Source organism: Microchirus variegatus (assembly GCF_963457635.1).
Source record: "Microchirus variegatus genome assembly, chromosome: 19".
NCBI classification, from domain to species: domain Eukaryota; kingdom Metazoa; phylum Chordata; class Actinopteri; order Pleuronectiformes; family Soleidae; genus Microchirus; species Microchirus variegatus.
In genome coordinates, this window is record NC_139820.1 from 16548009 (window position 1) to 16561117 (window position 13109).

General features: G+C 39.8%; 1 protein-coding gene across 1 annotated transcript in view; it reads left to right on the forward strand.

The window, feature by feature from the left end:
- LOC310941012 (uncharacterized protein) overlaps window positions 1-6658 on the forward strand; it is a gene marked incomplete at both ends in the record, with an annotated part of 78927 nt that extends 72269 nt beyond the window's left edge. Inside the window, one exon of the mRNA XM_083906083.1 lies at window positions 6502-6658. Coding sequence (XP_083762209.1) covers window positions 6502-6658 — 157 coding nt within the window. The remainder of the gene's footprint in view (window positions 1-6501) is intronic.
- Window positions 6659-13109: the final 6451 nt, after the last annotated feature.

The following is a 13109-nucleotide window of genomic DNA, read 5'->3' on the forward strand; positions in this document are numbered from 1 at the left end:
AAACATTTTTTTTAAATTTTGGGTCAAATTTTTTTTTCAAATTTTGGACCAAACATTTTTGGTCTATTTAAAAAAATAATAATAATTTGGTCGACACGGTATAAGTTAAGTTTTTGTAAAATGTTGGACCAAAAAAAAAAAAAAAAATCAAATAAGTTTTCCACCCCTTTTTGCTCTGGGGCTCCACCTGCAGACATTTTTAGGTACTGCAAGCAGTAGTTCTTTGTAGATGTCATTCATGATGTAGATATTTGTAATTGTGTTGATTTATAAAGTGGAAATGCTGGTCCTCAGTATGCAGTAAGTACAAGAATGTGTGTGTGTGTGTGTGTTTGAACTATCTCTCTCTTCTCTCTTGATAGTTTTGGTGACACACTGACCACCTCCGTTTTTTGCACTCAGCAAAGGTAAATTCAAAATCTTCATCAAACAACTTTATCAAATAGAGCCATTATCAGCACATAACCTAGAAATAGACATAAATACACAAGTGTAAGGATAAACTGATCAGGATGAGTCTGCTGGAGGATCGTGTTGGTTGGTCAACATGGAGATGATTAAAACTGGAGCATTAATCGAAATCTATTCCTTTAGATTTGTGGGGCGAAAATTATCAAAAGTGTTGAGGCGACTACATCAATCAGACATTTCTTACACACTCAGTTGACCAAGTGATCCCAGTTGTTTTATGAAGAAATAGGGATAACTAAATCTTAAACATCTCTTAGTTCAATTCACGGCAGTTTATTTTATAGCAATTGACCTCTTATATAGTCCTTACAAGAATACTCACTACAGATTTGCTGTTTTTAAATGTTCCTTATGTTGGAGTATGCAATATGTTTTTGTTCTTTACCAATAATTCAGTAGAAATCCATAAACTGCTCGGAGTTCTGTTTCCAGTGTTGGGGAAATCTGGCCAGTGACAAACATTGACCAATCACAGGGCAGTTCAGAGAGAAGGGGAATTCCTATTGGCTGTTTAACTAAGCAGCTTCATAAGATTGCACTGATAACAACTGTTCACACTGCAAAGCAACCTTATAAAATGATTTATAAGTTATACCTATAGACTTCCAGTGTCAAAAGGACTCAACAACCAATCAGACTCAGGGACACAGAGAGGTAGAACTGCACACTTATTTAGTGTGACATTTATTTTAACATTATATGTGTAAACCATATATTATTCCTTTGGGCAAATAAGTAAGAAAATACAGCAGAAAATGGTAAAGGGTAATAAAGGGTAATGAAAGAATAATGTCACCAACAGAGCACTGCAAAGAAATTACAAAAAAATAATAAATGGATTGTGTGTGCTTTACATTCATTAAATGAGCCCTGCTCCTCTCACCTGCTGGGTCTACATCATTATACCTTTCGCTCGTACTGTATATTCTTTGTATTTATAACTTTGTAATGGTGGAGAGAAAAGCTGTGGAGCCTTCTTTCTCAGGAGGAGGTTGCCATCCTTCTCTTCAGACTGCTTCCTGGTTGATAATGACAGGGCAGAAACTACAGGCTGTCACTGCCTGATACTCCCCCGAGAAGTGCAAGAGGGGAAGGGAAAATATAAAAAGCAACATGACTGAAAGGATAATTTGGGAAGATGTGTTTTCTTTTTTTTATTAGTGTAGAAAATCATTTTTTCCCCATTGTCGTGACTTTTATTACACCTTTCGGTGCCTTGGTGTAAAGGTTTGAGTGCATTTTGTAAATGTTTAAGTGCATATAAAAAACGAAACAAACAAAAATAAAAAAAACATGTTCCCTGCTCTCTCTCTTTGTTTGTTGGAGCAGTTAGTGACGAGAGGAATGACACTGCAGTGGTGGTGGAACAGGACAGGCCATTGGATCTTGGTGCTAAATATGATTGCGCCTTCCCTGTTTGCTCACTGTCAGGGAGAAAATTACTAACATCCCAGCTACACGTCTTCATTTGCTAAACAGATGCTGCTCAATGCCAAATGGGCCATTACACCAGCTAAACTGTGTGAGTGTGTGTGTATGTGTGTTGCCCTGATGTCCAATTGTGTGGACATGCGTGCTTGTGCAGCCGCATGTGTCATTTTGCAAACTGTGTGTGTGCATGTTTTATGAATCAGTGTTGTATTGATGAGGACATAATGGTCTATGTGAAATCTCAATTCTGCAACCTCTACGTAGTTCACATGTTCCATCTGCTATTGTCTTCATCATATCCCACATCGTTGTTTTTCATAATTGATTTTCTTTTCTTGTGAATTCCTTGGTTTTTGGAATCTGGATGCAGCTTGGTCTTTCACTCCAGAGGGCTGCAACTAATGCATATTTAAATAGTCGACGAGTCGTCGGATTATGAACATCACGTTTCCAGACCAATAGCGTCGCTTCAGCCGCCTCCCTCCTGTTGCTTCTCGTTCTGCTCCTGGTAACTAGTGCGCATGTGCATCAAAGATTTGGGAATTGGGGATTTTGGGTCTCACTTGGATCTACAATAAATGGCTATGGTGAAAAATCGTTTACCATAGCATTGCATGCCGTGGGATGCACATGATGACATCACTATGTTGCTCTAATTGCTAAAGTTTTCAATTATGTGATGTCTAAAGCAAACAAAAAGTGTTCCAGTTGACACCTCCACTGCTTATGTGTATCCTTTTTGGAAAAATTCACAGACATCACTGACAATGCAAGAGTAGGCATTTCAAATGTACTTTTCCAAACTTGCTTTAATATTACATTTGCATTGGAAAAAGTATGCACCAGTTAAGACCCAGGTGTGCAGCAACATCACTGTGTTTAACAGCCACAGATGAGTGCAAAAACTATATAGTATGATCATGTAGAAGAAAATGCATGTTAAAACCATCACTCTCAAGTATCCAACCGCTTGTCGCTGGTATCAAGTTAAAATCGTCTGAACCATCTGCATAGCACTTGGTTCTTACAATGAGACTGTGATGACGTAACTCACACCTGCAGGAAGAATGTATCCATTTAAATGAAAGAATATTGCTGAATATTTCATTTGGCCGTGCCTAACCCTCGATAACTTCCATTGTGTGCTGCCCCCAAGCAGAGAACATCTGGTACAGACCTGAAATAAAAGAAATAATTGAGTGAAAACTCACTCAAGTCTTAACACAATGACATGAAACAGATATTAATATTCAGTCTGGCTCAAAAGTGCAGATCATTATCTATGATGTGTATACATCAGCAATAGAGACCCACAAATTCAGTGACAAACCATTTAAAAAAGATGATTTAAATCTTTTCAGACAATCACCAGGTTGAAAGTTTTCTTCAGTGTCATAGTAATGCAGTCACTTTTCTTTACAGCCACTGTAAACAGCATCTTCGTAATTAGTTCTTGTTTTCAAATGTAGGTTTTAAAGCAACACAATGTAAGATTTGCTCCTGGTCTCCCCCCAGTAGTAACATGCATTTGTTGAGGCAACGATACCAGTGAACTCCAAAGCAGGATCACAACTATATCTTCAGACCAGGTACTGTAGCCTATGTTAGAGCATTTTATACAAATATGATTATATTGATTTATTTTTGCAAGATAGTAATGAAAACTAACACGGAAAAAAATGACAAAAGAACAAATAGTCCCTTAGTTTGTGTAGCTTGTGTTTTGAACACGTCTTTTATAACCAATTACTCATTGTTTGAATCACTTTATTTATGAACGAGAAGGATGAGATGACTTCAATAACACGACCTGACACACAACAAGCTCAAAGTCTCTAAATATAGATGAGAAGCAAACTATTTGCGACAGCGAATGCCAGCAAGGAAAAACCGGACCAATATTCTCCCTGATCTTAACCCTCTATATTTTTTGTGCTGCTTCCGCCATGAATGAGTAGTTCCACTGGTGTAACCTTGTTGCTTCGCCTAAATTTGCCTAAATTATGCTTCAAAGTAGAATGGTGTAGCTTTTTTTGTGATATGGTCTTGAAACCAGAAGTTACATTGTGCCAATGCAGGCAATGCATACCAGTGTACCGTCAAAATATTCTAAAATAAAATCATTGACTTACAGTCACTCTCACTCATTGTCTCACCCAAAGAACAACTGACACAGGTACATTCAGGCTCCTGGATGTGTAGATATGCGTACAGGAATGTACAGATAATAAATTAATGAACATAAATGCACACACACCGCGCGCGCACACACACGCGGACGCACACACACACACACACATAAATACACCACTGAGACCATTGTGGTCTTAAAGACTCCATGGTGAACATGATGTTATTAGAAGTGGCTTAATGGTGCCACTTGTGTCGTTTCTCAGCCAAGCTCACACAGAGACACTCTCAACTGGAGACATGAACTTAAGACATAAACCATACACTTCAAAAGAACCACAGGGCACACTCACACATCTTCAACAATGTCTTTAGATTTTCTTTCCCATGCACCATGTGCGTGTATACATTTTCATAATAATCATTGTTCTTTGTGGCTGTTATGCTACATTTTGTCCAAATCACACGTTGGACCTGAAGGGGTTTGATATAAAGGATGTTTCAGAGATGCATTACACTTTAAGCCAAGGTGAAAGTGACTTGGAATAGATGAACACAGCATATAAAACACAAATATAGAATACAGGTGTAACACATGCATGCACTATCACAACCTGCCATGAAGAAAATATCCAGTATTCATTTGTTCAAGGTTGCCAGATGTGGATACATAAAGTTGTATGTTGAGATAATGTGGTTGTGAATGCAATCACATCACTTTGCAAAAGCCTGTCCTCTAATGGCTATTTTGAAAATGACTTGGTAAATGACTTTTTGACTTAATTACAGAGAAACTGATTGGATAGATGTCTCATCGGGTGACTAAATCACTGACCATGTGAATTGCTTACTATATAGCTTTATGTGCAACCTGTCGAGAAGCCAAGTCATGGTTGAAGGAACAATTAATATTAATTAACAATGACTATGTGACCTGTACAGTTACTTAATAGACTTGATAACTGACCTATAGTGCAGCATGCATGACAACTGTAGATGCCAAGATTACTGATTGGGCAAGAGGCCGCGGGTGGAATTTCTGACCAGAGTTCCCCATGAATACCTAGGTAGTGACTGATGATGATTTGATTTCTGAGAAGGTGACTTAATGACTTGACAAACACTTTGATCATATGATGACCGACTCCAAAGGAGACATGACAAAGTAAAACAATTAAGATAAGATAAGATAAGATAGTCCTTTATTAGTCCCGCAGTGGGGACATTTCCAGTGTTACAGCAGCAAGACAATAAAGATAAGGATAATAAATAATAAACATGCATTACCAAAATGAAATAGAATATATAAAGTACAATATATAAAGATATTAACACTGACTATAAAAATAGGTTTAAAAATAGAATGTAGAATGTACATTATAACTGAGAATATACACAGTATGCACATGGTATTTACAGTGTAAGGAAACAAGGCTGAGCTATTAAATAAGGATATTAAATAAGGTTATGGATATTGCACTGATGAGAAAAACTACAGTATAAAACATTTGACAGTATGAAAAATGACAATATATTGCACATGGAGAGTGGTTGTGTGTGTGTGTGGGGGGGGGTGTGTGTGTGTGTGTGGTCTACCGAGAGCAGTACTTGTTGTACAGTCTAACAGCTGCAGGGAGGAACGACCTGCGATAACGCTCCTTCAGACATTTTGGATGTTTTAGTCTGTGACTGAAGGAGCTGCCCAGTGCTGCGATGGTGTTCTGCAGGGGGTGGAAGAGATTGTCCATCAGAGATGATAGCTTGGTAGCCATTCTCCTCTCTCCCACCACCTCCACTGGTTCCAGGGGACATCCAAGGACAGAGCTGGCTTTTTTAATCAGCCTGTCCAGCCTCTTCCTGTCTGCGGCTGTGATGCCACTGCCCCAGCAGACCACTGCGTAAAAAATGGCTGATGCCACTACCGAGTCTTAGAAGGTCTTCAGGAGTTCTCCCTGCACTCCAAAAGACCTCAGTCTCCTCAACAGGTAGAGTCTGACCGGCAGTAACCCAGGCCCATGGAGCGTCCACCGGCCCCCCGGGCCAGGAGAGACCCGCAACCGCCCGACCCAGGGCCAGCTGCAAGTCCACCACGCACGAGACCAGGGCAGGGAGCCGCAGGGCCGGAGCCCCCCTGCCCCCCTGCCCCCCTGCCCAGAGCCCGTCCCGAGGGGGCAGGAGGCGACAGCACCACGGGCACAGACCAGCCCACCACACGCCGAGGCAGGCCCTGAGGCCCCAGGTCCCCCCATGCCAGGAAGCCCACCCGCCTCCACCGCTATACCCGCCCAGGGGAAAAGAGACGCGCCGGTCCACCCCAGGGCACTGCCGGGGCGCCGCAGCGAGCACCCCCCCCCCCCCACCTCACCGGGGAGCGACTCTAGCGGGGCCCCCGGCCTCCAGTACAAGTTCTGCTCGTTTGAAGCTAGAGGCAGAACGTGAAGAGCTGTTGATACGTGCTGCGTTTTTAAGGAAAAAGCAAGACATTGAGCTGGAGGAAGCACGCTTAAAGGCACTCAAAGAGGAGTTGGAGCTGGAAGCCAAGATTTCTGCTTCAGATGCCAAGATAAAGGTTTATGCAGACTATGAGGGTGGTCAAGATGGCATGAATGAGTATTATGAGTCATAAGTCCAGCCCTCAGCAAGTCTAAAGGACATTTATTATGGTAAGAAGGAAGATGATGAGTCACAAAGGGTGAGACTTCCTGCACCTGTGGGCACAGCCTCCAGCTCAGACCGTAAATCAGCTTTCACTGATCATCAAGACAAAAAAACCCTATATACTGTGAATACAGAGAATTTACCATCTTCTTTCCAGGTGTTATCTAACCCTGTCCCATGGTCAGGTCAGGTACAACCTGACCAACATGTAGTTTGTCAAGTCTCACGCGGTCGTGTCACAATATACAGTGGTATGCAAAGTTTGGGCACCTCTGTAAATGTTCATGATTTTCCTTTAGAAATCATTGGTCTTTTGGATAAGAAATTCCAGTTAAATACATATTGGAGAAAAACACAGTGATATTTGAGAAGTGAAATGAAGTTTATATGATTTACAGAAAGTGTGCAAGAATTATTTAAACACAATTAGGCATATGCACCACAAAATAACAATTTTGTGCATCCTCCTTTTGCAGAAATAACAGCCTCTAAACGCTTCCTATAGCTTCCAATTACAGTCTGGATTCTGGCGGAAGGTATTTTGGACCATTCTTCTTTACAACATCTCCAGTTCAGTCAGGTTTGATGGTTTCTGAGCATGGACAGTCCGCTTTAAATCACACCACAACCTAATAATATTCAGGTCTGGGGACTGAGATGGCCATTCCAGAACATTGTATTTGTTCCTCTGCATGAATGCCTTAGTAGATTTTGAGCAGTGTTTAGGGACATTGTCTTGTTGAAAGATCCAGCCCCGACACAACTTCCCCTTTGTCACTGATTCCTGGACATTGTTCTCCAGAATCTGCTGATATTGAGTGGAATCCATGCAACCCCCATTTTAACAAGATCCCCAGTCCATGCACTGGCCACACAGCCCCACAGCATGATGGAACTGCCACCAAATTTTACTGTAGGTAGCAAGTGTTTTTCTTGGAATGCTGTGTTCTTTTTCCGCCATGCATAACGCCCCTTGTTTAGCCCAAATAACTCCATTTTAGTTTCATCAGTCCACAGCACCATATTCCAAATGTGCTTTAGCATACCTCAAGCGACTTCGTTTGTGACGGGGGCTGAGAAAAGGCTTTTTCTGCATTACTCTTCCATACAGCATCTCCTTGTGTAAAGTGCGCTGAATAGTTGAACGATGCACAGTGACACCATCTGCAGCAAGATGATGTAGGTCTTTGGAGCTGGTCTGTGGGTTGACTGTGACTGCTCTCACCGTCCTTCGCCTCTGCTTATATGAGATTCTTCCTCATCTGCCAATTGGGCCTTTAGTAGAACTGTGCCTGTGGTCTTCCAATTCCTCACATGTATCTCACAGTTAGCTCAAATATCTGAGATAGCTTTCTGTATCCTTCCCCTCTCCTAATGTGACACAGTGACTCAAAGACCAAAAGATCACAAAGTCTGACCTTGACATTCGTTGCAAGGTGACCAACAAGAAGAATTAGTTAATTGGTAGATAACATTAGGACTGACAAGCCTGCATGACACAATTAATGATTCGGCAACTGGTGACAACAGGTGAGCTGGCAAAATAAGGTAAACGGTGGCCTTAAGGTGCTGAGTAGGTGACCGCGGCATGCTGAGTGGCTGCAGTGCGACATTGTGATTGGCTTGCTGCCAGGCCAATAGTGTCTGACTGCTGATTTGACAGAGCAAATGGCTTGATGTTCATGAGAAATTCTGATCCCAATAAAGAAGGGAAATAGTTCAAAATGATGATTGTAATTGGCTAAAACAATCATTTCTGGTTGTGTGTGTGTGTGTGTGTGTGTACGAGTCCAGTCTGGTCCATATAAAATAATTGTAAACTATACTCTGTAATCCAGCCTGACTAGCAATCAAGTGATTGATGCTGTGCTGAATAGTCATTGATGTGTCCCCTTTTCTTTTTTTGCTTTTTAGAGACTTTTATTGAATTTCACACTTTGTCCCCTTTTCCCCCCTCTGGCATGAGTGTGAATGTGTACCATTGCTCTTTACTCGCACACTCACCCACCCCCTTTCTCTGGTTCTCTTCCCTCATTTATTCCCCCTTGCCCCCTTGGTACCCCGTGCAGAGCAGTGACCATATAAAGGGAAAATCTATTTATCTTTACCCAGATTATCACATAGCTCCTTTAAGTAATTGAAGTGGCCTGCCTAGTCAATGGGATTGTATTGGAATACAATATGCCTTTGAATGGAGCAGTGGTGGATCATGACTAGGCCCAGAGTGCACACTAAACCATGTGGTGTTGTTCTCTGCTGTAAAAGACACATTAATCAGATATTAAACAAGGTCTAGGTCCAAAATTAACAGCAATTCAAGGAAAAATTTCCCTTCTCGGGATTCCAGTCAAGAGGCAATGATGTGAAAGCAGGGCCGACAGGGTGATTTCTCAGCATATAATCTCTATATCAGATGAAAATAATTGTGATACAACTGAAAATGATGCAGTACGCTTAACTGCTGCTGTAGCTGCAAGTGTATTTGATTATACTGATTGAGTAAATGAATGTGTAATGTTTATGTGTAGATTAATGTGTAATGTTTATGTGTAGATTTTATAGCTATATCTATTTATTCTATTTTTTTTTTTTTTTTTTTAATTCTGCTTATTATCTCTTTTGTCTCTAAAAGCCTGCACAATAATTCATAGACTTTAAATGGCAAATACAAATCTTGCATCTTAAAAAAAAAAAAAAAAACATGAGCCAGCTTTCAAGGTAAAATGCAGCCTTTGCTGAAGTGACCCGTGTCTCTGTCTCTTTCTGATGTTGTCTGGTTACCTCCTCCACACAACATACAATTCATATTTTCTTTCTGCAGTGACATTCTATTTTTCTTCTCCCCACATTTACAGTTGCTTCTCTATCTTGCAAGTTGGAAAGAAAATCATATGTTGTTTGTCGTGACCTCTGTGCTCAAAAATGTAACAACTCATTTTCAAGTCTGCGCCCAGCAGGGCCAGTGTTTGCAGAAAGCTGAAAACATCTAGGTGAAACCCTGCATGAATGTGTGCGTGTGTGTGCTTTTGTTTGTGTGGGTTTATGTGCAGTCTTTTCACTAGCAGAGCAGATGTTAATTTCTCTGACAGAAGAATTATTCTCTTCTTCCATCATTACATGATTTCTCCATTTCCATCTTTCTCTCTGTTGCCTGCATTTCATTTTTCTTATCCCTCATCTCTCCTTTCTATTTTTCTCATATCTCTTTCTCCCACTTTCTTTCCCATTGTTCTCAGGTTTTTCTATCCTTCTGTTACTCCCCCCAACAACTCTTCTTTTTATTTCTTTATTTCTTTCTATGTCACCTGTCATGCTAAGGCAGTAGGCCTGACTGAAATCCTTTGCTTCTCCTGCTCCTCCCTTTTCATCTTCAAATCATTCCATTTCTTCCTTTCTTTCTTTCAACTCAGCTGAACCATTTCTTTGTTTGCCATCTGTGGGAATTACAAATCCATGCAGGGATATTAAGGAGGAGGTGGACGAGTGATATGATAAAAAATACAAAACACACTTTGCTGTACCATTTTTTTTCATTCTCCATCCTCTTAGTTTTTCCTCATTCAAACTCAAGAATTCCCACTTCCTCTCACGCCATACACTTTTTGAAAAGGTGTGCAAATCTATTTATCTGCTAAATGCTACAGTTACAAAGAACATGAACATAATGTGTAGCCTTTCGGGAGCTTTCAAGAGTTTCTGTTAGTAATTGGCAACATGTTTTTCACTTTTGGCATGAACAGGATTTTACTGGCTTGTGCCTATTTGCATCACATGATTTCATTGCCTGTTGCTTGCTTTACCGTGTACAAGATACAGTGTGAGTAACTCAATGCAATGGAAACATAGCAGTTTGGCCATGTGAAGAGTCTGAGCAGCATTTCAAGTTGAGTGCACTTTTATGTTAACCAGCTATAATGCTCGCTCTACCTTGTGTACAGTGGGTGAGGTTTTCCAGATTTAAAGCTACCATAGACCAGGGGCCTGTTTCACAAAGCAGGTTTAGTGAAAACTCTGAGTCTGAAGAACTACTGCTGATGTTACGGTAAAGGTTGTTGATTTTTTCAATATTCTACCATATAAATAACTTTTTTTTTCATTGAAAGTAACAGTGTTTTTCCCATATATTTAACATGAAAATATTGTATAAGTAAAGCATTTCTCCATGAAATAATGTGTAATGTGAAATAAACAGCCTGTATTAACATAAAATACCACTTTATTCATTAAAAAAAATAAAAAAAATAACACGTATTTTTAACGGTAAAAAACTGGCAGCTATGGTTGCCAGAATTTTACCATGATACGGTAAAATAGTTTCTTCTATCACCGTAAAGGTTGGAGAATTTTTCCATATTCTACCATAACTATGCCTGGCCATATATTTAATGTAAAAGTACTGTATAAGTAAAGGTTTTGCGTAATTAACACAATGGTTAACAAGTTTAACAGTAATAAAATGTATTTTTTACAAAAAAAAACCTGCAAAAGATACAGTTTTGGCTCTTAAAAATATTACGGGATATTTCCATAATTACTACAGTGCAAGATTAGAATAAAAAACAGTAGAATAATACTGTTATATAAGGAAAAAATATGCAAAAAATTTTGGGGAAATACATATATTTACGGTAATTCACTGTTACAAAAACTGTATTATAGTCTTTTTAAGTTTACGGTCTTTTTCTGTCATGGATTGACAGTTTTTAACTGTAAAATCTACGGACATTTTTTACAGTGTACAGTCAAACAGCCACTTCATATTTACTTTATGTAAAACGTGATCGAAATGAGGTAATCCCATGAGATTATGCCGAGGTCTTACCTGTTTGAACAATGTTTTTATGTTTCATCTTAAACTGCTGTCAAGTGCGCTTCTGGATTACACCTAAATGAAATAAATTAATAGTCTACAACTCAAGCAGTTTCCCTCTGTAATATTATTGTGATTGTGCAAAGGACAACATTTAAACTTCCGCATCAGCAGCAGTGTTCTCTCCGGCGCCGTCTCCCTCTCTTTTGCTGCTGTGTTACACTTCCTTCTAAAAACATGCTCAAACTCACGCATTAATATTTTCCAACTCCAGTGGGTGAATAACGTCGCCCTCCGCTTCCCCGTTGTCATGGTGACTCGTCGAAACGGGGCTCCATTCATGCTGTCTTTTTATACTTGTGGTGCACGCGCTTAACTCGAGGTGAAACTACTCTGAGTTGATCAAACTAACTCAAATCAGCTGTTCTGAAACTGAAAACTCAAGAGTTTCCTAGTAGATCAACTCAGAGTTCAGGGTTAGACTCAGAGTTTCGTTGAACCTGCTTTGTGAAAAGGACCCCTGGTCTCTTTCGGCCGCTGAATAATCCATCTGTTTGTTGTTTTTGTGACGATGAACTCTGCTAACACATTAGCATAAAGATCGCTAGCTTAAAATGCTAACGAGTCCACTCACATAGCAGAAGTGAGATCTGTGTCTGTCTCTGTCTTTGTTATGAAGTACAGCCACAGTTTAGTTATTGTCCGGTTTTCCTTGACTTCCTTTGGTCAATAAAGCTTTGATGACGACTGCTTTGATGACATTCACGCGTTGATTTCACACTGCACATGCTCAATAACTGTTAGAAAGCTCCACAACTAACTTCACTTATAACTTGTTTGGTCAATGAAACATCAGAGAAAGTTTGATCAGTGTTTTACTTAATTGCACAATTACAACATACTCAAATGCAGTTTACTCTCATAGAAAAGAAAAACAATCACAATTTAGGAGGTGAAATCAGAATCAGAAAACATATTTCAGCCATAATAATGCCATTTCATATATAATGTGAGTTTTATGATGACTGATGACTTAAACCAAACAAGTTATAGATTGTGTCTCTAATCACCTTGGGTGCAACATTTGATACATTGCTACACTATACTCATATGATGTCATTTTCTGACATAGTTAAATCATTTCTACCATATGATCATAAATAATTAAAAGACTCATCAATATGCTTTGCTAGGAAGTGGGTTCTCTAGTTTTTAACGGATAATTGGATAATTTCAGAGGTGAAATATCTCTGAGCAATTTACTTCTTTAGCTTGTTTGTGCAGGTCAGGCCAAGGACTTTGAAACCTGGGTGGCACTAAATATTATCAATATTCTTCTTCTCTTCTCTCTCTCACACATACACACACACACACACACAGAGAGCCAGCGTGGATCTGTGCATGTTAAGTAGCCATGTGTGTTCTCCATGACCGTCAGCTGATTGGCCGAAAAAACAACAAAAGCTCTGGAATGTGATAACAGCATCAAATGAAATCCTGGCAATATGACCATTTGTGCTGCAGCTGCTACTTCACTGGAGAATTTGTGAAATATATTTTAAAAACATGACACTGAAGGGGGTCGTACCTATGTTCCCCGGGTCCTATG